The 26759-nt window shown below is 42.0% G+C and overlaps 1 protein-coding gene across 2 annotated transcripts in view; it reads left to right on the forward strand.

Annotated features, from left to right (window-relative positions):
- SORL1 (sortilin related receptor 1) overlaps window positions 1-26759 on the forward strand; it is a 175111-nt gene that overhangs the window by 78413 nt on the left and 69939 nt on the right. For both annotated transcript variants that reach the window (XM_035264890.3, XM_078339716.1), the window contains exons 13-21: window positions 7582-7760; window positions 9275-9461; window positions 13963-14091; window positions 14600-14685; window positions 17930-18102; window positions 19180-19311; window positions 21287-21378; window positions 22546-22792; window positions 23479-23617. In XM_035264890.3, the coding sequence (XP_035120781.3) occupies window positions 7582-7760; window positions 9275-9461; window positions 13963-14091; window positions 14600-14685; window positions 17930-18102; window positions 19180-19311; window positions 21287-21378; window positions 22546-22792; window positions 23479-23617 (1364 nt within the window). The remainder of the gene's footprint in view (window positions 1-7581; window positions 7761-9274; window positions 9462-13962; window positions 14092-14599; window positions 14686-17929; window positions 18103-19179; window positions 19312-21286; window positions 21379-22545; window positions 22793-23478; window positions 23618-26759) is intronic.

Genomic DNA, 26759 nt, shown 5'->3' on the forward strand with positions numbered 1-26759 from the left:
CAGAACCAGTCCTCTGATTACTTTTGGCTGCTTATTGAATGGTTTAAGTTAGGTCAAGTTCATGCTAGACCACACTTCTCCCTGTTTTTGAGCTGAACCCATTAGATAAATTCATGAAGGATATGGAGAGGGCTTCTGTAACTATCTTGTTTATTGCAAGGAAAAAGCTTTTTTTTTTTTGTTCCTTTTAAAAACAGGGCCAGCAGCAAGAGAGAAGTGGGTGGTTTGGAAAAAGAGATCTTAGCAGCTAGTTTTTCCCCTGTGGTTAATTTGACATGTGCTGAGCAGCCTGGCCTCAGAGAAAGAGAGAGAAGCAACGTATTTGGCATCCCACCTGGCTGTTCTCTGTTCTGTGTAGCACTGGTTAGCTGTTTCCTCAGAGGCAGTAGTCCGAAGAGGTCCTATTTGTATGCAACACTCTGTATTCATATTCAGATTGGTGTTTGCCCAGACAACGGCCATCACAGAGCACAGTCCTTCCCACATTTGTACTGTCATTTATATACCCATTAATTTAATTCTCATTTCACATGTTTAGCAAGCACCGATTGTGCCAGGTACTGTGTATCTGTAGATGAAAACGATGCATGCCACCCTGTAGTTGTAAGCTGGGCGAGGAAACAATTGCAGCATTTGGTATACTGCTATGTGTATAATATGCACGTAGGGGACATAGTTTGGCTTCCTAGGAATACATTTCATTCTTTGTATGGCTTTCAGATTTCAGAGTCAGTTCTCGATTTGCCTTGTTTAACTTCTCTGAAAATTAAATTTGCATTCCAAACTGGCTCCTCTGAAGGAGTTAGTGTGATTCTAGTCCTCTTACACCATCTGTCGGTGCATATGTGCTCAGGGAACGCAGCGTCATTCTGCACTAGCTGGAGCAAAACATGATCAGGAAAATAAACTTGCTGCCAGAAAATGATAAAGCCTTCCCCAGACATTTCAAAATGACTTGGGCGTTGTAGACTTTGGGGGGTTATGGACATTGTAGCATTCCTCTACTCTTAGAGGTCATTTGGAGGTGTCTGTTTGAATAGTTCTAATAAAGCATTTGAAAATATGAAAATACATACAGGCCTCCTATTGACAGGTGCATGTGTCCCACATAACAACCTGAGCTTGGCCTAAATCTGTGTAGCCACCTGGCATTTACTCAGTGTGTTGTTCATAGAGGTATTTTGCTGCTTCTCCTGCTGCTCTGAAAAGCAAGAAGTAATATTCAAGTTAGTTCAGATTCTCAAACTACAGTGGTGATTTGCTGTGATGCCCATGCATGAGTAGAGGATGCTTCTGGCAAAACTGGATCTCTGTTGCTGGTCTAGGGCTTCAGGCCCCTTCTGAGTTTGGCCTCCCCCACCACAGAGATCTCTTTTCCTTTATGACTCATAGCATGTACCGGCTGTACCATTAATTTGGTATTGATCATATTCTGACTCCTTATGTTAGTTACCTTTACACGATGTGTCTGAATTCTGCAACTCGTTAGTAAGGTCTTTGGAGATAAACACTTCTGGTCTATATAGGTTAACAGGCACTTAGCAAATATTTGATTGAAATAGGTCATGCATACTTCATCTTCCAAGATTGCTTATGCTTTTTTTTTTTTTTGGCTAATTTATAAAAGTAGAAGAGACCTAGCTAGTGTGCCAATTGCACAGCTCCAAGGGGACCATTGCTATTGTGCTCCGTGTCAATGATAACCCCTGGAGCACAGATGTGAGTGGAGGCTCCCTGGATGTGTGCAACCTGGTGGTACCCAGGAGATGCCACAGATGACCTAATCCACCTTCCTTAGTTTTCACATGAGGGAATAAGTGATTAGTCAGGAGTTAATGTTCACACTGGAACTTGAACATATTTCTGTTAGGAATCATTTCAGGTCAATTACACAGACAATTGTCAAACATCTACAATGAAGCAGATGCTGTGCTAGATACCAAGGATGCAAAGGCGAGTGGGGCACTGTTCGGGAGCTGCCTGTGCCCACTGTGCCTGTGTGATGTTTCTGAGCCAGATGCACACAGAGAGCCTGGGAGAAGGGGCTTGTTTGAAAGAGGGATTTCTGCTCTGATCTTACCCATCTTTAGGGAGGAAAGCCAAGTAAAGTAGCATTAGTAACTCAAATAGGCGGTAGTGGGGACAGAAATTGAAACATTGCTCAAAGTAAACATTGGGATATATATATATTTTTTGGTTGATGTTCTTTTAAGTTATTCCTGTCTTTCTCTCCCTGATTAGCACAGATATCTAGAAGTTGACTGTTATTTGTTTCAGCTTAGCCTTGAGTGTCCTCTGAGACTGTTACCTTTGTTATTGTTAATTGAAATTGAGAGCAGGAAGCGGAACACTTTGTTTTGCTGTTGTGTCTACATATCTTAAGTGAGTAAATAAGAACCTGCACTGGGATTCACTTATTCACTTATTCAGCATGCTGCTCCTGTGAACCTGCTCATGGGACGCATAGGAGCAGTGGCTTTTTCTTCAGAGAAGGGGCTGTTGCATTTTTGCACCCCAACCAAAGGAGAGTCAAACACAAGTTTGTCAGCTTGATTACGGAAGATAAGATCAATTTCTGTTTCTTCACTGTGGTTTGCTTGTCAGCGTGATGATATTACTCTTAGTAGTAATAATATTTTGAACTTACCCCAAAGTATCTTTTTTCTAAGATTTCAGATTTCATAGGGCTTCTCTCTGGAAATCGTGGAAAGCTTCTCTACAGACTGCATGCAGCAGAACAGTTGTCTCTTCTGGACCAGGGCTCTGGAAGCAGCCCCACAGTTCTAGAATGTGGGAGGCAGTGCTTAATGTCTTCACTTGATTGCAGCACCTCTCAGTGGTACAGTTGCTGGGAGAGCCACCTCTACTTCATCCTAACCCCCGTGGTTTCTTCTGCTCCTCTTGATATAGAGGAGCAGGTGTTCTTATGCCCCCCTTTTTTTTCTGGAGTACAGTGGTGCGATCTTGGCTCACTGAAATCTCTGCTTCCCAGGCTCAAGTTTTCCTTCCACCTCAGCCTCCTGGTAACTGGTACCACAGGCATGAGCCACCATGCCTGGCTAATTTTTGTACTTTTTGTTTTTTAATAGAGTTGAGTTTTGCCACATTGCCCAGGCTGTTCTCCTTTGAAGCAATCCACCTGCTTAGTCCTCCTAAGTGTTGGGATTACAGGTGTGAGCCACCAAGCTAGGCCCTTATCACCTTTTACCTGTTAAGAAACCAAGAGACAGGGTTAAAAAATGCAGTACAGTTTCTTTAATTTCCTTCAATAAGCCTTTATTAATAATGCCCTTTCTGTATGCTAGGAAAGGTTCAAGGTGCCAGGGACAGAAAACTAAGATATCTCATTCCTGATGAACGGCAATCTAGTAGAAAACACTTGCAAAATCAAGTCACTTAAATATAGTGAGAGATAAGATTATGGAGAGCCCTGGGTGCAGTGGGAGCCAGAATGAGGGCCAGGTGGTGCTATCTGGGGGCCAGAGCATGGATCAGTGGGGAATGTACTCTTAAGTATTAATAAAATGCAAATTTCCAGGTGGGAAGTGGTGAGAAATGAGGCTGGAGGAAGGTATGTAGGTAGAGGCCAGGTACTGGGGGACTTTACTTGTGCCTTACTAAAGAGATTAAAGTTTGCTTTTGAGATGATAGGGTCCCTTTAAGGATTTTATTAGGGGAATGATATGGCTAGACTTGTGCTATAGAACAATGGATCTGGCAGAATGGAGTGGATGGATTCAGTGGAGAAAAACAGGCAGTGAGAGTGGATGCTAGGGTGTGTTTAGGACTGGGTCTGCAGGGTGTGGTTTCTGATTCACCTGGATGATGGGAAAAGTGATTATTCCACTCATAGAAAGGCAGACCTAAAGGGGTAGGCTTGCAGGGCTGTATATTAAATGCAGACATGGACAGGTTGAATTGAAGCCTCTCTGTTGTGTCCAAGGGGAGATGTCCAGCCAGAAAACGAAGTATTTTCAATTCAAAGTTATACTAAAGAAAGGCAGAAGTGGGTGATGGTTTTCATAAATGAATGGATGAATGAATGAGCTAATGAATGAATGTATATCAAGTGCTCTGTTTTTTTAAATTGAAACATATGATTATGTCTGTTATTATGTATGCTATTGGCCATCAGAGCAATGATCCTATTTCTTTCTAACTCTTTATGGAACTTACTAGATAGCCAATCCACTGACCCACCAGTCTGCCAACTATTTTTGTAATTTGAAACATAAACCTTGACTCATTTTGAACTTATCTGGCTACTATTCCAACAGACTGCTGGCTGTGAGAATCACAGCTAGAATTAGCTAGCAATAACTGAATTTTTTGCTCTTGGGTATATGACATATTTTCCCATCTGGAATGTGTTTTTAGATAAACATATTCTTGGTCTGATCTTGGTCAGGCACGGTGGCTTACACCTGTAATCCCAGCACTTTGGAAGGCCGAGACAGGCAGATCACAGGGTCGAGAGTTCAGGACTATCTTGGACCACATGGTGAAACCCCGTCTGCTAAAAATACAAAAATTAACTGGGTGTGGTGGTGCGCATCTATAGTCCCAGCTACTCAGGAGGCTGAGGCAGGAGAATCGCTTGAATTCTGAAGGTGGAGGTTGCGGTGAGCTGAGATGGTGCCACTGCACTTCAGCCTGGGTGACAGACAAAACAAAAGAAACCTGAACTCGTCAGGAACCTTTCTGCATAGCTACCTGCTAGAGTCCTAAGTTGGGTATCTACCACACTTCTTCCTTTTAAAGTATCTGTGGTTCTGTTTTATTATTATGTTATCTGACCTTCCCATCCTCTTGAGAGTTTTTGACCCTGAGATTATGTCTATATTTTTATCTGAACAGTTAGAATTCCTCATTCCTAAAGGCTAGTGCCCTATATCCTCTTGTATGACTTAAGAATGCAAAGCTGACTTTGTTTCCTCACAAGGTTCTTGTCACTTTTACCAACACAAGTTCTCCTTTAGGGGTCAGAAATCAGTCCAAAATACATGTTATCTTAACTGTTGCTTTTGATAAGGGAAGAGCATTTTCCCAAAAATTCTGAAAAGCAATGTTTTCTAAATGAGCAGTGTATTTTCAAATACAAGCTATGCTTGGTCATGTACCTTCTTCTTAGTGTCATTAATGAGTTATTGTCAGAGTCCTCTGGGAACTCTCAAGAAATGGCGTGATTCATTTCCTCAGGTTATGTTGGGTTCAAGGAGCTCTTAAAGAGAATTAGCCTGGCAATGTATAAGTAGATGGAATTTAGCATTACCAGTGAGTGGGCAGGGTAATTGGTCGACCCTGCTGGTTCAGTTTGCTTTAAAAGTGATATGAACCTTTAGCTTATCACACTGGTTACAAGGAAGAGATGGAATGAGTTAATTTATCCAAATGTCTGTTTCAAAAATTTCTTAAACCTAAAGCATATGCCAGGTGAGATTTCTCCTCTTGTGAGAGATTTGTAGGGGAAGATTACTTAGTCTCCTCTTGACATTTATTCTTCTGCTTTGTAACCCTACCACTTGGTTTAACCCCTAGCCTTTTTGTAGCAATATCTTTTTTTTTTTAAATTTTAGACAGGGTCTCGCTCTGTCACCCAGGTGGGACTGCAGTGGTGCAGTCATGGCACACTACAGCCTTGAACTCTTGGGCTCAAGCAGTCCTTGCACCTCAGCCTCGGGAGGAGTAGCTGGGATACAGGTGGGCACCACCACACCTGACTAATTAAAAAAAAAATTCTGTATAAAATTATATTTTTCTCATTATTATTTCTCAGGCTGATCTCAAACTCCTGGCCTCAAAAGATCCTTATACCTTGGCCTCCCAAAGTGCTGGGACTACAGGCATGTGCTACCACCACACCTGGCTGAATAAATTTTAATAATCTCAATATGAGATGAAGTGTTTGGATTCAGTGATATCATGAAAAGATTTATGTCAAGTATTAGAATTCCAAGGATGTAAAACTAAAATCTCAAAAACATGAGAAAGGTGAAAGAAAGAGTTTTGCATCTAATTTGGATTTAAGAAGGGCCCCAAAGCCCCGTAATTCTAAAGAAGGCTTGAATTGAGTTGACTCTCATGTCAGGCATCTTACCAGCTCACTGGGTGATGAAACAAGTGTCGGGCAGATTTTCTTCTCTGCTTCCCTTTCCCTCCCTCTTCTCCTTTTCCTTCTTCAATACAAAGGATAATGTAAAATCAGTTCAGTTACTTAAGTGCTGCTCAGTTTTTCAAGGGCTTGCTTCTTTGTTCTTTTATAGTCTGTCTTGGAGACTTTCCTCAGTATATACTTTCCTTCAATTTTTAACTTTTTAATTTCTAAGACCACAGAAAAATTGGAGGAACCGTATAAAGAACACCCATGAAACCTTCACCTAGAGTCACGAATTGTTACTATTTGCTCTACTTCTGTCATTGATCTATTTATCTATCCTGTGTATCCATCCATTATTTTTTAGCTGAATCATTTTAGAGAAAGTTGCAGGCATCATGCTCCCTCACAACTATTTAAACATGTATCTCCAATAAATAAGGGCATTGTCCTATATAATCACAATGCCATTCTTGTGCCTAAGAAAATTAACAGGAACGGTATGACTTATAGACTATATTTTCTCAGTTGTCTCAAATTATTTATGGCTGCTTCCCCCCTCCCCCCACCAGTTCGGGATTTTGTCAGTCCTGAACCAAACCCTGGATTGGATTTACACATTACAAATTTGTTTATTCATCGCATTTGGCTATGAGACTCCTTTAGTCTTTTTTATTCGATAACACATTATCTGCATTTTTTATTTATTTGGTGTTTGTGGCCTTGATTTTTTTTTTTTAATTCTAAGAATCTGGAGCAGTTATCATGTAAAATATCCCACATTTTGGATTTGTCCAGTTATATAGAATAGTACACAGAAGATGTGTTATTCTCAATACTTTATTCAGGAGGCACCTAATATCAAGTTGTCCTGCTATTGATGATGTTTAGTTAAGATTGTGATTCTGACCATTCATTGTGAGATTAGGTTTTGTAAAATTTTATTTCCTCATTTGTAGTGAATGATTCGTTTGTTGGTTGATGTTCAGACCATCTGAACATCTTGGCCCCAACACTTTCACCTAGTGATTTTAGCATCCAATGATGATCCTTGTCTGATTTAGTTATTGCTGTGGGGGTTACAAAATGGCAGTTTTTCTGTCATTACTATTATATTGTTGTTTCCAACCTTTATTAAGTGTCATTCTAACATAAGAAAAAAATTTCCCTCCTTTGCTCCTCTGTCTTTTAGTATCATTAGAGACCCAGGTCCTATTTTCATTCAATGTATAATCTGTTACCATCATTTTTCTTTTATATGTTTAAGTTCTCCTCAGTTCAGCCGGTTGGAGCCCCATCACACTGGTTCCTGTGTTCTTTTGAGAGGACTGCATTTATCTCTGAGCACTTCCGTAAACTTTCCCTGCTTTAACCCAGGATTAGCCATTTTTCCAAGGAGCCCTGGTTCCCATTCCTGGTGAATGTTATATGGAAACCAAGCCTTAGAGACTTAAACTGCAAGGATTCTTTTACTTGTATTTGTGCAGATACAGTACCAATGAAGGTGAGACCTGGAAAACATTCATCTTCTCTGAGAAGCCAGTGTTTGTGTATGGCCTCCTCACAGAACCAGGGGAGAAGAGCACTGTCTTCACGATCTTTGGCTCGAACAAGGAGAATGTCCACAGCTGGCTGATCCTCCAGGTCAATGCCACAGATGCCTTGGGTAAGCTGCTGCCTCCTTGGACTCTTTCACATGGATATGCATTGACCTCCTGTTGCGTGCAATGCACCAGCTTAGATTCTGTGTACTCAGAAGAGCTTGAGATTCGTTGGGAAAGATGGGCACATAAGAGTTAGCAAAAAGCATAGGGAGGTAATTGAGGGTTTGCTCAATTCTTAGTAAGACTTTGTGTTATTCTTTGTATCAGTTTCCTCATGCAGTTCCTGGCATATAGGAGGTTTAAATATATGTCTGCTGAATATGTAGATAAATGAATGACAAACATATTTCCAAATCAGCAGTGCCAGTTGGATGTGCCTTACTCTCTGTAAGTCAGCGTGCCAAGCAATGCAGGGCCCTCTCAAAGCCGTTTAGGATCTAGTTGTGATCTGCTAGTCTGGATACAGGTTGCGTAAGTATGCAGGGAAGAAGCGCAACTCTTCAGTATCCTCTCCCTGCTTCCCCATGTTGTCTTACTCTTTCCTACTTCTCAGCCTTGGCTAACCTGATTCTAGCCTTGGCTAACCTGAATTCTGCCCGGAATGCCCTGTTTCTTCTCACCTCCACCCATTCAGCCTCCGCTACTCGAAATCCTTTTCATATCTCAGGATCTGACGCAGTTGCTGTTGATGTCCCAACCAGGAGACATCTCTCTTCTCTATGTCCAGAACATAAGTATACTCATAACTTTGTGTCTGTCACTCAGTGTGTTTTACCTTCCATTGTCTAAATTATAAAGCCTTTAAAAATAAGAACTTGCCCTGTGTGTATATTTATTCTACCTACTGGAAAGCCCGATAGCCTTACAGTCAGTAGGAGTTTAATAAGTTTACTGATTTGCATGACGCTGAATCAAAAGTTGTGTATCGGCTTCGGGTAGTATCCAATCTGACTGAAGACGCGCATGTAGGAGACACAAAGTGCCAACGTAGAATAGGCATACTTTGAAATGCTTGTGGAAAGCACTCTACTTACATTTCCATGAACATGGCAGATGGAGTAACAGTGCAAGATGTCTTACCATTTTCCAGCCTCTTTCCATGGAGACCCTGTACCTTCAAGAAGGGCCGGTGAGCCCTCCATTGACCTCAGGCCACACTACTAAAAGTGCCCTCACTGCCTCAGGAAGCAGGCAGGAAACATTAACCCCCAATGGTGTTGCTCATCAAGGATTCAGCCATTCGCTAGTTCCCTAGGAGAGAAACACTTCTGACTACTGTTCCTAAAGGGCACTGCTGACTCTTCTGAAATATTTCAGAATTTGGATAGTTCCTGAAGGTGGCTGGCTTCTTCCCAACTTTTCCACTTTTCCAGGCAAATGTCTGTGTTTCAGGTATCCTTTTCATTTGCACAGTTGCTGCCCAGCCTCAAAGTGAGCCGATTGGAGGGTCTGTGTGCTTGTGGGGTGGCAACAGGATAGACAGGAAGTGGGAGTTGAGGCCAGGCACTTGAGGCACAGCAGGAAACCCCGCCTGGGCCTGCATCTAATGCTTCATGCTGTGTTCCTTTTTCCTTAGGAGTTCCCTGCACAGAGAATGACTACAAGCTGTGGTCACCGTCAGATGAGCGGGGAAATGAGTGTTTGCTGGGGCACAAGACTGTTTTCAAACGGAGGACCCCCCATGCCACATGTTTCAACGGAGAGGACTTTGACAGGCCTGTGGTCGTGTCCAATTGCTCCTGCACCCGGGAGGACTATGAATGGTTAGTTCTTTGATGACTGGGGACTGAGTTGTGTTTTATTCAGTCAGCGGTGTGGGGGGAACAAACTAGGCATGGTCCTTTTCCCTGAGCAAAGGAAGGAATAGAAGGAAACAAGTATTTATGAAGTATCCTTTATGAGCCAGGAACTGTGCTAGGCATGCTTCATGTAAGTAAGTTGTTTTCTTTAGTTCTTACAGTCTGGTAATGTGATAGAGGTGTCTAGAGGAGCTGCAGCCATTTCTTCAGGAATAGATAGCTCCGGGATTTATTTCTATTAGGGTAACCCAAAAATCTGCTGAAGGTTTCATTGTTGCTAATCCTTTTCCTTAGGACCCTATTCTAGAGGGGATTTGTTTATTTATCTGAAATGAGGAGATGTGTGTGTGTGTGTGTGTGTGTGTGTGTGTGTGTGCATCATTTATTATTCCTTGAGCAAAATATCCAAGGCACTGCTGTGAATGCTCAAAGTAGGAGAGGTGACATGTGCATAGCTAATTAACACAGGCGGTGGAAAAGAACAGGTGCCTCAGAGGAGGAACCGGTACTTTTATTATGACTGTTGAAAGAAAGGAGAGGGCTGTGGATTGCTGTTGGGGAATCAGGAAATGTATAGAAGAAGTACTGTTTGAGCTGGGCTCTAAGGAGCATCTAGATTTGGAGACAGCAGTGTTTCAAGATCATGTAGCTGCAACAGGCAGGTGTGGAGACAACAGGGTATGGTTGGCAGTTGAGTTGGGATGCCTTGTTGGCTGCATGACTTGGGGATGATGATTGGAGATAAGGCTGGAAAGACAGCATACAGTAGGGTAGAGAGACCCTAGAGTGGGTGAACCTTATCCTCTAATCAGGAAGAGGCCTTTAGGGGCTTTTGAGGAGAGTTGTTGATCAGAACAGAGCTTAGCTATAGGAAGAGGATTCTAGTGGTGGAGTATTCAGGATCTCAGTGCTCTTGGACAGTCACTGTAGTTTATAATTCAGCATGAAATTGTAGTTTAGTCAGGAGCACTAAGAGAGCCATGGGTATTTAATATAAATACACAACTCATATTTCAGTGGTTGCCGAGGTACCAAGGAGCTAGATTTTGCTTTGGGCAGCTGTACTTGTCTTGACTAAAGCCAGAAACCTCTGATGTGTTCTAGATCAGAGGTTGGAACATGGTCATATAGCAAATGTTGTAGACTTTGTAGGCCATATGGTTTCTGTGATCTGTTACAACTACTCAGCTCTGCCCATGGCAGTGCCCTTGGATGAATGAAAGCAGCTACAGATGAATGAATGTGGCTGTGATCCAGTACATCTCTGTTTTCAAAAATGGCTAACCAGATTTGGCCATTTCTGTTCTAGATCAGTGCTTCTGAAATTTTAAGGTGCATATGAACCATGTACAGATTCTGCCTTGGTCACATGCAAATTCTGCCTCAGGAGTTCTGGGGGTTTACATTTCCATCAAGCTCCCAGGAGTTGTGAATGCTGCTTATCTGCACATCCATTCTTTGAGCAGCAAGGCTTAGAACACAGAAGACAGTCTTTTCCTTAGAAAGGTGTGTGCTCCCAAGGTAACGACATAGACTCTTTAATAGCAAAAGCACAGAGATGGATAATGTTCCCAGTGACGTCAGTTCCATGCTGTTTGCCTTCTCCTCTTTCTTAGACACCTCTGCATTGTGTAGTCTAATTGAATCTGAGAGCTTTGTTGGCCTCAGGTAGTCCTTTCCAGACTGGCTTGAGACTGGAGAGGTCCTAATTCCTGAAAAATTGTGGTGCCCTCTCTCTCCCCTTTTCCTATCCCCAGTAAGTACTTCAAAATAAGACTGAATAAAAAAAGGTAAGAGTAAAAAGAAAAAAAATTAAATAAATAAATAAAAAGTAAGAAATTCTAACAAATCTTTGTGTTTTTTCTTTATGACATTTAGGCTTAAAAAAAATAACATTAAATCTTCTCTCTTGTCCTGCATTCCCCGAACCCCCCTCCCCACCCCAAAAAAAAGAAAAGAAAGAAAAAAGAAATGGAGCTTAGTGTGCCCTCCTGGGTAAACTGGCCTGGCTTCTGCTAGTCTACCATGCCCACCCCATCTACCTTACTCTAGCAAGGTTCTAACCTGCTGGATTCTCACCCTTGCTTATATGTGGAGTCTTTTTATTATAGACCAGTCAAACCCCTGTTCTGCCCCTCATGGAGTTGGGTTGCAGGCCAAATGAGATCGTGGGGTGATGACCCTATGAAATGGTAAGGGGTATATGGATGTTAGCCGCTCCCTGCTCCACCCCCATTGTTTTTCTGTTTGCTGTAGCAGCTGGAAGGCAGCCAGCCCAACTGCATGACTCTTGGAAATGTTTGATGGCATTAGACTATGTCAGTGAGAAGGAAAATGGTCCCAAGATGGACATCAGATGAGATGAGAATGAGCCAGCTTATTGTATTTTTTCATTAGTTCAAGTACTGGTTGACAACTGTGTTTGAGCACTAGGTTATTTCTGATAGTTCTTTCAGACCACACTGGGAAGCCCAGCTATTGGCCCATGTTTCCTGATTTCATTGGTAGATTCTTTTATATCCTTATGTTTCTTGACATTGCCAAGTCATACAGCTTTCAAATTCTTAACTGCAACCCCTAGAAAGTAATACATTTTCTATTATGACCCTGTGTCTACATATGTATGTATACGTAGATACATACATACATATAACGAAAACACAAATTTTATGAGACAACATTCACTTTCAAGTGTATGATGGTGCATTTTGCAATATTTTATTCTTTTTTTGGGAGGGAAAGAATCTGGTCTTGGACTTCCCAAGTACTTTCACAGTTAGCTAGGTCATGACCTACAGTCAAAGAAAGCTGCCTGGGAAGACTGCTTTGCTATTGGAGGCAAATAGTAATTAGCTAATGCTTCATCTGGTTCCTGAAAAGATGCAAAGTGGCCACTCATTAATAATGAACTGAGGTAATGAAAGAGGCATGTTTGATACAGTAACAAAACTGCTGCCTTTTGAACAATTCTTTACAAATTATTAAATGTTGATTATGGTATAATGCACACAAATGACTCTGCGCTGTATCTGTTCATACTTTTCAAGTAAGAAATGTTTAATAAATATTTGGGGTTTTTCTTTTTTTTTTTTCGAGACAGAGTCTCACTCTGTCACCTAGGCTGGAGTGCAGTGGCGCAATCTTGGCTCACTGCAACTGCCACCTCCCAGGTTCAAGGCATTCTCTTGCCTTAGCCTCCAGAGTAGCTGGGACTACAGGTGCGCACCACCATGCCCAGCTAATTTTTGTATTTTTAGTAGAGATGGGGTTTTGCCATGTTGCCCAGGCTGGTCTGGACCTCCTGACCTCAAGTTATCCACCCGCCTCGGCCTCGCAGAGTGCTGGGATTACAGGCGTGAGCCACCATGCCAGGCCTAAATATTTGTTGAATTGAATAGAGCAAATGAATGTGTTCTGGTAGAGCACATGAACATGGACTATATGTTCTGTTCTATAATTCTTTGAATATATTCTATAATCCATTGAATCATAGACATTACAGCTTGGACAGGGCCTTGGAATGTTCATAGTACAGTCACCTCATTTTAGAGTCATCTTCAACTGAGGCCTCCTGCTTCCTACTCCAGGATGCTGCCCATCGAGCTGAGAGGTTTGGCAGATGTGACTGCAGATCACAGGAGGTCTCATGAACCTAACTACTGTGTCTCAAAGTACAGGATGATTTAGGTAGTACGTGGGCATAGTTTTAAATAACATTGAACCCTTAGTAAAAACAAAATATATATATATTTTTTCTGAGACGAGTTTTTGCTGTGTTGCCCAGGGTTGAATGCAGTGGTGTGATCACAGCTCACTGTAGCCTTGACCTCCTGGGCTCAAACGATTTTCCCCTCAGCCCCGCAAGTAGCTGGGACCACAGGTGTCTAGCACCATGCCTGGATATTTTATTTATTTATTTTGTAGAGATGGAGTCTTACTATGTTGTTCAGGTTGGTCTTTAACTCCTGGACTTAAACAATTTGTCTGCCTTCAACTCCCAAAGTGTTGGGGTTATAGGCCTGAGCCACCATGCCTGGCCCCAAATAATTTTTTTAAAGGCCATTCTTTTAAAATTTCTCTTTTACTTCTGTGGATTCTGTCAAGAAGAAAGTCTCATGGGGTGCTAGTAATTCTGTAACATTTACCTAATCCCTTTTAACAGAGAGGGCAGGTCTGGAGTCTTAGAGTAGGGAACTGGATCAGGCTAAAATTCAGTATTGTTTTGATTTGGCATGATGATTTGTATTTTTTGTCTATTTATGGGATATGATTGTGTTTTTCCAACTGTGGAAATCCGATATTAATTTTCTTTTGAAGATGTATTTTATATAGAAAGTAAACATTCTTTAAAGGGACATGTTAAATAACTTCCAATAAAAGTGAAAGGTAAAGTCAACATAATTCGTGCTGGAATACCTGAAATGTATAAAGCAGTGGCCTTAACAAACCCCAATTGCCTTTTTAGTGACTTCGGTTTCAAGATGAGTGAAGATTTGTCATTAGAGGTTTGTGTTCCAGATCCGGAATTTTCTGGAAAGTCATACTCCCCTCCTGTGCCCTGCCCTGTGGGTTCTACTTACAGGAGAACAAGAGGGTATGTAACACAGAGGCTGCTTTGTCAGGTTCATAGGGTTCTGCATGTGGAGCGAGAAAGCACAGAGAACCATCTTGATTTCTCTATACTCTGAATTCTAGAATTCCAAGTTAACAGCCTGCAAGTAGTTTGGGCAACATTTTAAATTATGGTATTTGTATACTCTCCTACCTCCAGTGAGAAAAACATTGCAAGTCTGTGAGCATTCCTGAAACTCTAGGAATATCTTAAGTCATCAACTTCAGCAAAGAAACATCTTCGGAGTTTCTTTGTGTTTAAGAGATACAGTTAAAAATCTTGGCCGGGACAGTGCCCTAAATTGTCTGGGCCTGCCTATTCTAATTATAAGCAGAACTGACTCAGCACTACTGAACATCTTTCTAGTTCTAAAGGGAAATGAATGGATGGACTCTAATTGACTGTGGGTAGTAAATACATTCCCACCTGGGGTGTCTTCGTGACTATTATTCGATATTTCTGACTTCTTGCTCTTTGGGTGGGGTGACAGCTACCGGAAGATTTCTGGGGACACTTGTAGTGGAGGAGATGTTGAAGCACGACTGGAAGGAGAACTGGTCCCCTGTCCGCTGGCAGGTAAGAGGGATGATTTCTTCCCTTTCATTTCTTGAGACATTTTTGAAGCAGTATCACGATCTCACCAAAGTCCAGACTTGTGGCTCCGCTAATGGGGTGGGGAAAAACAATGGCATCACAAGCACCACAGGGTTTCCTTTTTTCCCCAAGGTTGGTATCCACACTGAATGTGTACGGAATGGAAAGTATTTTGTGTTAGCTCAGTTTCTTTGAGGGAAATTCCTTTGTCAATTGAATTTATTCAGCATCCATTGGGGTAGAAAGATGCCCACAGACTTTTGTGTGTTCCTTAATCTCTTTGTCAAAGTTCAGTGTAAAGGGGTGTGTGACTCCTTAGGAAGTAGCTAAGTGATCTATCTTAACTTTTTAATAAAAATAACTATAACAAAAATTGTAATGGAATTTTATAGATTTCAGTGTACTTTTTTATGTGTTGCCAGTTTAATCCTTTTAACAACTCAGGGAAGCAGATATTATCAACTTTGTTTTTTCTTTACTGAAGCATGTTCAGAGGAGGTTAAATGGCTTACTTAAGGGTCACACATCTAGTAGGTGACAAAGTTGAAATTCAGACTCTAAGTCTCAAGCTTTTCATATAGGACATTGCCCAAATGGCAAGTAAATGTCATTCTCACTATTTTAGATAATCATTATGCATGCTAATGAAGAAAAACTTCTCTGGAGTGATTACACATGCTATAAAGGTATAGTGTGTTCTAAAACACATTTCTGCTAGATTTAGTGGTGATATAACATTGGGTCTTTATAATATAGACGTGAAATTATTATACTTTGAAAAATAATATTTTAGCTGCTTGTTTGTTTTCATTCTGTTTCTAGTTCTTGTTCATTTAAAGCTTCTTTATTCCCTCTGTGCTCTCTTTCCTGCCCACACTTCTTGGTGAAGGCAAATGGCTGGAGTTGAGTTGACTTCCATCTGAAGTGGGTGGTGGTGTCTACGTGGATGGGCATAAGGGCTGAATGAATCATTAAAGAAGCATGTGGTCTCTGTAGGCAGGACAGGGCAGCCCTCTCATTTGTTCACTGCTGCCAGCTTGCCCTGGTGTTTTTCATGCTAAGCTCGTTAGTCCCTTAATTTAATCTTTCATCATTACCAGAGTAATTAACATACCTCACTATGGAGACTTAAAAAGAATCACCACTTCAGCAAATTCCAACAAATGAGCAGATAATATTCAAATATTTCCCTCACGAGAGCTGTTATTGATGAGGACGTGGGTTAGTAGGGTTTGAGTGATTGCTCTTAAGGGGCCGGAGTGCATATTTTGTAATAAATATTTCTGAAGATAATTCAGCAAGGGACAAAGCAGTTTGTTTAAAGCCATTTAAACTGGCAGGAAAGCTATTTTCTCTTCTACTAGGAGAAGATAGAATAGGGAATGAAATCTCATTCCATTGTAGGCGACCTCCTATGTAAAAAAGAAAAAAAAAGGCATGGAATAGGAGGCAGGGATGTACCAGGAAAGAAAAAGATGCGTTCATAGGACTAACGGGAGCCGTAACATCTTTGCAAAGATGACGTAATCTGGGCATCTGGAAGCATTTTTTAAATGAAAGAATTTTTCTTCCTTTTACAATTACTATGAAAACACACACTCCTAGGCTGTGCTCCTGTATGGCCAGGACCAGCTAAGAATGCCATTCCGTTTCTAGGTTAAGCATTGCCCGCTGGAATGCCACATGCTGCTCTGAGCATAATCCTAAAGCAGGTATTTCTGGATTCAGGCTCTACTGTACAAGTATTAGTTTCTTAGAGGAAAAAAGAACCCAAAGTGACAGAATGAGGTTTATAGATGCTGGAGACAGATGTGGGGCAAAAGGCTTGCTGCTGCGAATATAGCTTTCATGTCCCCTGTACCTTAGCTGGCCCCTTCCTGGGAATGACAGCAGGAAGGTTTTCTTGACAACCAAAAGGGGAGGTAAGTTACCATGTGATGGCAGCATAGATACTTCTAAAGTGACCTGGAAAGTGACCAGAGAAAAAGAGGGAAAACTTACCTTATTAAAAATTGTAGGTAGATTTATTTTTTGATGCATTATCTATATTGAAACCTTTATAAAGAAGGTGACTGGTACGTGTTAACTCACTGAGTATATGGAATCAGGAGGTGGGCAGGAATGGCTAACTCAGGCATGCAGCAAATGAATTCAGATTTGCCTCTTGGTCCCATATGTAACACACTTGGTCCAAGATGCATGCTTTAGATACAGCTGCTGATGTGCTACTTGTATCCACTCCTGGGGAAAAATCTGGATATTTCCCAGGCTGTTCCCTAAGTGGAAAAGAGACTGTACTTGGTCTTCCTATTTCCAGTTGTCTGACATTAAGTAAGTATCTTCAGCACTCAGAACCATCAATTCTACATCTGAAAAATCATCCACACTAGTATCTACATCATAAGAGCAGCACAGTTTAGTGGCTAAAGCATAGACTCTGGATCCAGGGTGCCGGGGTTCAGATCTTGGTTCTGCCACTTGCCAGTTGTGTGACTTTGGGTGAGTTACTTAACCTCTCTGGTCTCAGTTTTCTCATTTGTAAAATTTGATTAGCAGTAGTCCTGCCATCAGGCAGTTGTTATGAGGCTTAAACAATGCCAGATAGGTAGTAAGCACATTGTACACAATACGTACACAGTTGTTGAGTAGAAACAATTTTTGTGATGATTATTTTGTGGTACATTTTGTAAACAGCCAATAACAAAGGCATTATTAATATTTTTGAAGATCTAAGAGGTTAATACAACTGCCATATGGTATGAACAATATGAGTAAGTGAGCAAATTGAATAGAGAGCTTAGTTACAAGGCTAATAGTCTCTTGTCAACAAGACTGTGGTGCTGCGGTGATCTAGTCATGTGAGGAGAGAGAACAGGGCAATTGGTCTAATTAGGTTGGCAAGTGTGACTTGAAGACTTTTAGGCTTAGCTCAGAAGTATGGCTGTTGAAGCACACGTATTGGGAGATTTAGATTAAAGAAAAACGTAACAAGAAAAACATTTGCAGGCGAAGAAACAGATTCACTGGAGTTTAAGTAACTTGCCTGAGGCAGAAATGTGATCCCATTATACCTCTTGAGTCTTGATTCCTGTGCTCCTTCAACTTGATCCACACCACATGCCAATGGATTTGAGGTTTGCGTGTGAGAAACTAATAGGGCAGACGTGCTAGGACCTCTTCTGCATCCCCTGGGTTCAACCTCCCACATGTCTTATGTGTCTGGCAGAGGAGAACGAGTTCATCCTGTATGCCGTGCGGAAATCCATCTACCGCTATGACCTGGCCTCGGGAGCCACCGAGCAGCTGCCTCTCACTGGGCTACGGGCAGCAGTGGCCCTGGACTTTGACTATGAGCACAACTGTTTATATTGGTCTGACCTGGCCTTGGACATCATCCAGGTGAGTCAGTGCTTGGCCTCACCCTGGTGGCTGTGCATTGTGACTGCCCAGTCCTGATAAGCTTCAGCAGAATGGCCTATGGAAATGGGCAGTTAGAGGTTTCTAAGTATCACTCATCCCAGGGCCAACAAACAGGTGAAACTTTCCAGTGTTCTGTGTTAGTATTTTTCTTTCTCTGTCCTCGTCTGTTCATAAAGGAAGAATAAAGAAAGCCTGAAATCGCAGACCTGCTTGTAAGTGAGGTCTTGCTTTTCCTAGTGGGAAGGTGTTGGGACTAGTAATGTAGGATGATTAGTTGTCCCCTGTAGTGCCAACTGCATCTTGAACATCTTTCTTCCCAAGCCATGATACAGTAACGCTTGACTTACCCATAGCTCACAGAATTGTCCACTTCAATTGTTCTGAACACGGGTAAGAACCAGGTAGCAAGCACTAAAGAGCCCTGGACAGGCCAGGTAGATAGCCATACACTCAAAGCCGTGCATTTAAAGGAGAGCTATTTGATCTTTATTTGTTGCCTACTTAATCCTTTTAGAAAAGCAGTTCCAACACATTTTTATCTAGATTCCCAACCCAACAGAAATTTTACAGAGCCTGGGTATTTGAGGGGCTTGGTTTGAGGGATGGCTGTGATATTTAATGGAGCTGTCCAACAATAGCCCTTGATGGCTAAGAGCCTCCCAGGGAAGAAAGATATAAAAGCAGACACAAGGACTTAAATATAACAGCAGTCTGGTTTTTCACTTATTTTAAAAGCATACAGACTCATCCATCTCAATAATCTCTGACTTCATTATTGTGATGCCACATAATTTAGTAACCAGTGTTCATAATGATAATGCAGAGTAATATACATGATTAAATTCTCTTTATTCTGCTTGAAAAGCAAAAATGTAGAACATTTTAGAAATGCTTTCATTAAACTTGGCTTTATGTATTTGGAAAGTTTACTAACATAAACCATCTCATCCCTTGCCAGTACTGCCAGTTGAATAAAGGGTTACCCTCCATGGGACTGACTTGGCAGGGGGTCATTTGAACAGTTCCTAGCATTTATTATTACTTTTCTCTCTTCAGCGCCTCTGTTTGAATGGAAGCACAGGGCAAGAGGTGATCATCAATTCTGGCCTGGAGACAGTAGAAGCTTTGGCTTTTGAACCCCTCAGCCAGCTGCTTTACTGGGTAGATGCAGGCTTCAAAAAGATTGAGGTATGTGTATTTTCATGCTGTTCTTAATTAAAGGAGCAGGTGGGGCACCTGGACTTTGAGCCAGATTTGACACAGAGGCAGGGCCCAGTGTGTCAGATTACTCTGGAAATTTCCTGCGAGTTTCCAGAGAATGGACCAGCTGAGCCTCTGGAGAGGAAGGAAAAGTGGGTAAGTACCTGGGAATTGATCTTTTGACTAGCAGAAGCTTAGCTAATAACAATAAGTGGTAATATTATTTTTATTTTATTTATATATATACTTATTTAATTTTATGTATATCTTATTTTTGTTATACTACTTTTATTATTAAACATGATGGCAAAAACCACAATTACGTTTGCATCAACCTAATATCATGTTATTATTATAATGCTATAACAGTAATAGTTTAGTATAATTGTAGTCAATTAGAGTGATAGTGACAATATCATCATCATCATCATCGTTACTAATCCGCATTTCTCTGCAACTTAGCTACCTAGTAACCTGTCCCGCCTTATATATCCAAGGCAATGTGAGGATAATGAATGACCTCTAAACTGCCAAATCATTGTCTGGAGAAATGTACTATGCTCAGCTCACTGCCTCAGCACCTCTTTGTACTGACTCTGCATGGAGAGATGGCATGTGGGTTAAGTGGGAAGTACGGTAGAAGCAGGAAGACACAGAGAGCTAAGAGGAGTTGCAAGACAAAAGACACAGACTTGAGACATAGACCTGGGTTTAGGCTGGACTCCACTAGCTCAGTGACATGGGGCAAGGTATTTATACTTTCTAAACTTCAGTGGCTTCATGCGTTAGATGGAGATTCATTTATTCATTCAGTCTTTGACAAGGGTTCTCTGGATGATACGTGTGGTTTAGGTTCTGATGATACAGCAGTGGGCAAGACGCAGAAGTTCCTGTTCCAATAGAGCTTAGATTTTAGTGAAGGAAGCAAAATAATAAAGAAATCAGTTCTGTTGGTGATACATGCTGCAAAGACTTTGAAACAGGGCAGTGTGATTGTGCTTTTGGAGAGTGGGCCAATATTAGAATAGGCATCTTGAGGGTGATGTCTGAGCTGAGCCCTGACTGAGGAGAGGATGATCTTATGTCCTCATGGGGATGCTGATAGAAGTGAACTGGCACCTACTGAATGCTGCCTCGGGGGTTGTGTTATTGCTCCTTCTCCCTTTTCTTTAATTGTGTGTGGTCAGCACTTGGCTAGGGACTAGAAGAATGCAGGTGGTGCACAAGTGTCTACCTTTTCACAGGCTGTGGGGTAACAACTCCACAACTCTAATACTGTTGGTGCAAAATGGTGTCAGTGAGCCAAGGTGCAGAGCTACTGATGCTTATTGGTCCAGGTGGGTCAGAAGAGTTAGCAAAGGAGTTAGGCCTGGCAATGACGTTTGAAGGAGAGTTATGATGCCTTGATTAGAGTGAGCCGTGGGGCTGGTAAGCCTAGGATGGGATGTGGCAAGAGCAGACAGGAGTGAGTCCGCATCAGACTTAGAGAAGCATGAGATGACTAGGCTGGCTGATGGGGAGGAGCAAGAATATGAGTTCCACCTGTGGATTCTTCATTGCAAGGCTGTGACATTGAGAATTTGTTTTATGGTCATTGTGGAGGCATTGATTGTCTTGGAACGTGGACTGACCTGGGATGGTTAAATAAGTAAATGCTTATTTACTTATCTGAGTAATATACTTATTGATATTGCTTTGTCCAGATCATCATGCCCTGGAAACTGGGGCATACATGGTTCTAGCTCCTCTTTCAGACTACAGGAAAATTGCCCCGAGAGTCAGAGGCGGGAACAGCGCATTGTGATTAGAAGTTGGGGCAGGTTTCCCAGATGGGTATGGTCAGGGAAACAGGCAGGCATGGAGGGGGCATGTCTGTAGGTAGAAGCTGAGTGGCCACCTTTGGCAATGGGGATCTTTAAGGAGCTCAGATACATTTCAGCCTCTTTCCCCCTGTTTTTATCAGGTAGCTAATCCAGATGGCGACTTCCGACTCACAATCGTCAATTCCTCTGTGCTCGATCGTCCCAGGGCCCTCGTCCTCGTGCCCCAAGAGGGGTAAGTGTTACCCTCAAGGGAAATCAGTCTTGCATCCACTGCTACAATAATAGATTCTCATGGAAATGCAGACTGTGGGACAAAAACTGTTTCTCATGATGGCGGTTGAAATGATCTATTCATTGAGATGTTTGAGACCACAGTGTAGTCATCATGGTCAGGTAACTCCGTTCGTTTTTTGTTAGCCAGTGTCAGAATCTCCTTAGCATCCAGATGTTTTGCATCTATGGGTCATTTCTCTAGAAAAGTGATATTAAAAGAGAACCTCTGTAGACATAGCCAGGCCTGCTTGGATATTGCAAGGACTTTCTCTTGAGTTTCATGCATGGTACAAATATTTAATTCATTCCATCTTTCCCCTGCGTTCCCAGCATGTGTAGGTTTTCTTACTCACAATCAGTGTGCACCTGGGGAAGGCAAAGGTGCTTTTTATTAACTCATTAACTGAAGGAAACATAAGTAAGAGGGAAATTCTGGATTTGACTGTCTGGTTTCTCCTCTCTCAGAGCATTTATGATAGAGAATAGGCACCATTTTTTTTTTCAAAGAAAATTCTAAGAGTAATGTATGTACTTGGTGGACAACATTTAGAACAGAAGTTTATGAAAAAAAATTTGCTTCCTTCCTTTTCATTTTAACCCTTCACCCTCACACTTTCTAGTGGTAATTATTGTTAATAATGTCTTGTGTATCTTTCACGATTGCTTTTAACTTATATACAAGTATTGTCGTCAAAACACATACACATACACACCAAATATAATCATAGTATAGTTATTACTCTGTACCTTTTAAAACAAACTTACTATGTACTGAAGATAGTTTTGTGTGAGCCCATGTAGATTTTTAGGTTTCACAGTATTCTGTCATATGTACCATAACATGTCAACTTCCTCTGCTGATTAATATTTAGTTTAATAGACATACATATACATTTCTTTGTATATTATCTTTGCATAATTTGATTTTATCTATAGATAAATTCTAGTAAAGGAATTTCAGGTCAAGGAATTTAAGTGGTTTCAGGTATTGTTACATATTATTATAATAATGCTGAAATAACCAGCTGCATCATTTGAGAGAGGTTTCTGATCTTTTTTGGAGTAGTGTTTGAGCTCCCATTCTCTAGTATTTATGAGATGTGTGTTCTGTCCTCATTTTCACCAGGGTGATGTTCTGGACAGACTGGGGAGACCTGAAGCCTGGGATTTATAGGAGCAATATGGATGGTTCTGCTGTCTATCGCCTTGTGTCAGAGGATGTGAAGTGGCCCAACGGCATCTCTGTGGATGACCAGTGGATTTACTGGACAGATGCCTACCTGGACTGCATAGAGCGGATTACGTTCAGTGGCCAGCAGCGCTCCGTCATCCTGGACAACCTCCCGCACCCCTATGCCATTGCTGTTTTTAAGGTGAGTCTGTTTGTTGCTACCATTGGACAGTCTGCTAGAGCAGGTGAGGAGCACATGTGGTCAGGAGCCTGCCGTCCCTGGGCTTTGTGGAGAAGCTGTTTAACTTCTTAAAGGTTGCCTTTTTTCCAAATTTGAGATAACTTATTTTCAGTCCTATGGAGGGATGCCAGGCAGAGACGCCAGGAGTCCAGGCTCCCTGCTGTTCACATTTCAAAACGTTGAAAGTGAAGGCTCTTCCCATGAACATTCCAAGTTTGCCCTTCAGGGTCAGTAACCTCATTTTGGAGTAGCATCTTCATTTCTTGTGAGCTTTGCTCACTTTATTCCTTGATGACTTCCGGTGAGCTCTGCATCACCTACGGTGCCTTGCAGTTATTTTTCAACTTTGGAGAGCAACATGGTTCTTCCCAACTCTGGGAAGCAGATTTCAAACTGAGGGGGTTGGGCTTATGTGATAAACTTGAATGCTTATCAGATAGTTTCTTTTGGGCAGTTCCTTCTGTGGGGATATATGGTGAGGTTTGGATAAAATTGCTGTGTTGTGCATTTAAGTAGAATCTTGATCAGGCTGGTCATTCAGGCAATAAACGTTACTTGTCTCCTGCATGGGGGAGCTCTTATCCTTAGAGAGGGACCAGAATAAAGAACTAAAGAGCTGGACTAATGGGCAAAGGTTTTCTTTTTAGAATGAAATCTACTGGGATGACTGGTCCCAGCTCAGCATATTTCGAGCTTCCAAATACAGTGGGTCCCAGATGGAGATTCTGGCAAACCAGCTTACGGGGCTCATGGACATGAAGATTTTCTACAAGGGGAAGAACACTGGTAAGGCAGTCTCTTCTTTTGTCTTTGTAGAGTTGATCTTCAGAAAGGGGCTGCATGTGGCCAATCTCTGCTCAGAGTAGGAGCTGGCAGCCTGCATCTTTGTTGTCACGACAACATGCACATTATTTAATTTCTTCGTAATGACATCTTAATTTCTTTTCTAATGATACACAAACAGCTGGAAGACAGCATGTTTTTGCCTGCCTAGAGTGTTGGTGCTTGGTGGGTAATTATACCCTCCTCCTGCCTTTGGCCCCTGACTGATTGGTGGCGTGGCTTCTGTTGCAGCTGGGAGAGTCCCAGCGTGTGCTTAATCCCTGTTTGGCACACTTACAGGAAGAGACTCTGTGCTGGGTGCTCAGATAGTTGTTGCTTCCCAACAGGGCCTCTTGCTTGTTCTCTGCTTGCCCAGATGACCTGTTTGCTCACTGACCATACCTACCTCTGTTGGATTGGCATTGTGTAGTTAGGTGTTGTTTTCATTTTTCCCACCATGAAACTCTAAACCCCACGAAGAAAGATATTGTCTTTTTTATTCCCCGGTAGTTTTACCAGTGTCTAACACTTGGGAGGTGCCCAATTCATAATTGGTGAAAGAATAAGGGATGAAAAGGGAGGGGAAGAATTGCAATCAGTGCAGACAGTGGCTGTCTTAGAGATCTATTGAGTGAGGCTTCCAGAACTGCTATGAGGCTTTGACCTGCTAGTCCTGGAGTCTGAGACTATTCACTAGAAAGCCTTCGTCGTTTCTTGACTGCCCTTTAATTTTGCTTATCTCCTAGCCATACTATTGATTCTAGAGGAGAAAGATCAGAGGATTACCAAGAAGAATAGTCCCTTTAAGAATTTCCCTCTTTATCTCAGCAGGATTAAATAGCATCCTGGGTTTGCTGATTCTCCTTTATTGACGAACTGCTAAGTTTTCTGTTTTCGGCTGGAATGTTGATATTGTTTTATGGTTCTTGGCTGACCCTATACTAAGAGAAAATTGACAGGGGAAATGATACAGTTATAGATACCATTGTTATCTTCTTGGGAATGTGAAGATAGCATGAGAGCACCCTTAGAAAACTATAAAGTATCTTACAAATGTAAAACTATATTATTTGTTATTTCTTCACCACTGACTTGTGAGGTAGGGAAGGCTGGTATTATGATCCATGATTTATAGATTAGGGAATTAAATCTCAGATATTAATTAGCTTTCCCAAAGTACCCTCCCTAGTTTAAAAGCTGGGCTTTTGTTGCAATTCTACCACTAAATAGAGAAGTCACATTCTTTCTTAGAGGAGGCACCTGTTTTAAAATAAGGAGGAATGAAGGAATCTCGCTTCTCAGCTCCAGTGACTGAAATCTTCAGGCCTTTGTTTGACGGAGGACATTCAGCCCTACTGATCTGACTGGCTAGCTAGCAGAGTGGATTTGTAGCATTTCTCCAAGTTACCACTTAGTCCAGAAGAGTGGGTCTTCATTTCTACAAGTACGTGTAAACGTGTGCTTGATGTGCACACAGGAGCCTCTGAAATACCATGTGCAGATGAAGCCTGTGGTCACTCGGTCATTACTCCCCAGTCTTGGCTGTCTACTTCATCTCATCAACTTGAGCACAGCTGACATGTAGTCATACCTGTGACTTGGGAGCAGTGCGGGAGGGAGCTCGTGGTCCCGGCACATGCAAACATGGTGTCCTGGTGTCAGACAGGCCTACAGTTCTCACCTTAGGTGTAGTTTCCCTTTCATGCCTCAAAGAGTCATCTTCATTTAAGCTAGCCAGAGTCATTTTTGGGGTCCAGAGTGAGGTCCGGTTAGATGACAGGCTGGATTAAAAGGGGGATATTTGTTAGCAGGGCATAGTGGTGCATGCCTGTAGTCTCAGCTACTCGGGAGGATGAGGTGGAAGGGTCACCTGAGCTTGGGAGGTTGAGGCTGCTGTTAGCTGAGATCGTGCTGCTGCACTCCATCCTCAGTGACAGAGTGAGACCCTGTCTCAGAAAGAAAAAAAAAGGTTGGAGGAGATCTATGTTGGCGAGTAGAACATAGACCTGGACCTGTTCTGGGGTGGCTGGGACTGTCCCTTTGGCCATGGCCATCAGCTCTCTGCTCCTTTCTCTGTTTGCCTTTGGGATTCTCTCTTATTCTCCTTTGGTTGTGAGCAGGATACTTCCAGCAGCCCTCCTGCCTCCAAACACAGGGCTGAAGAAAGACGTTTTTGTCTTTCTCTTTGGCCCAGTTTGGGTTAAATCAAAGCTTTTACAGTGGTGTCTGGCTGTCAGTGCTGCCTGTGAGTACTCCGTGTGTCTTGGCCTTGAACTTGTTTGCTCTAACTTGCCTGCTTTATTGGACACTGAGAGGGTGTTTGTATGGATCTCTGGTGTGTTGGCCACTCTGGTCCATCTTCATTACTTTCATTGTCTTCTCCTAACACATTCATGAGTTTCTACAGTAGCCCCCTGCTTACTTGTCATTTTGCTTTCTGTGATTTCAGCTACCTGTGGTCAACCACTGTCCAAAAATATATATGGAAAATTCCAGAAATAATTTATGAGATTTAAATTGCTTGCTGGTCTGAATAGTGTGATCAAATCTTGCACTGTCCTCTCCCTGTCCCACCTGGAATGTGAATCCTCCGTTTGTCCAGCGTCTCATGCTGTTGATGCTCCCGGCTCATTAGTCCCTTTAGGAGCCAGCTGGGTTATCAGGGTGTGGAGGTACTGTAGTCCTTGTATGCAAGGAGCCATTATTTTACTTCATGATGACCCTAAACCTCAAGGGTAGTGATTCTAGTAATTTGGATATGCCAAACAGAGGTTGTCAAGTTCTTCCTTTAGGGAAGAGGTTCTAGACTTAATGAGGGAAGAAAAAAATCTTACACCGCATTTGCTAAAATCTGTGAGAATGAACTTCTATCTGTGAAATTGTAAAGAAGGAAAAAGAAATTCATGCACAGTATTTATAGGGTTTGGTACTATCCGCAGTTTCAGGCATCAGCCGGGGGTCTTGGAATTTATCCCCCATGGACAACCAAGTGTTAAATAATGACAATTGATAGTAACTACATTTATTGAGGGGTTGCTGTGTCATAAGTACCATTGTAATGTGCTTTGGGGGCTTGTATAACTTCACTAAGTCTTCCCAAAGACGT

Source organism: Callithrix jacchus, chromosome 10, assembly GCF_049354715.1.
Source record: "Callithrix jacchus isolate 240 chromosome 10, calJac240_pri, whole genome shotgun sequence".
In the NCBI taxonomy this organism is placed as follows: domain Eukaryota; kingdom Metazoa; phylum Chordata; class Mammalia; order Primates; family Cebidae; genus Callithrix; species Callithrix jacchus.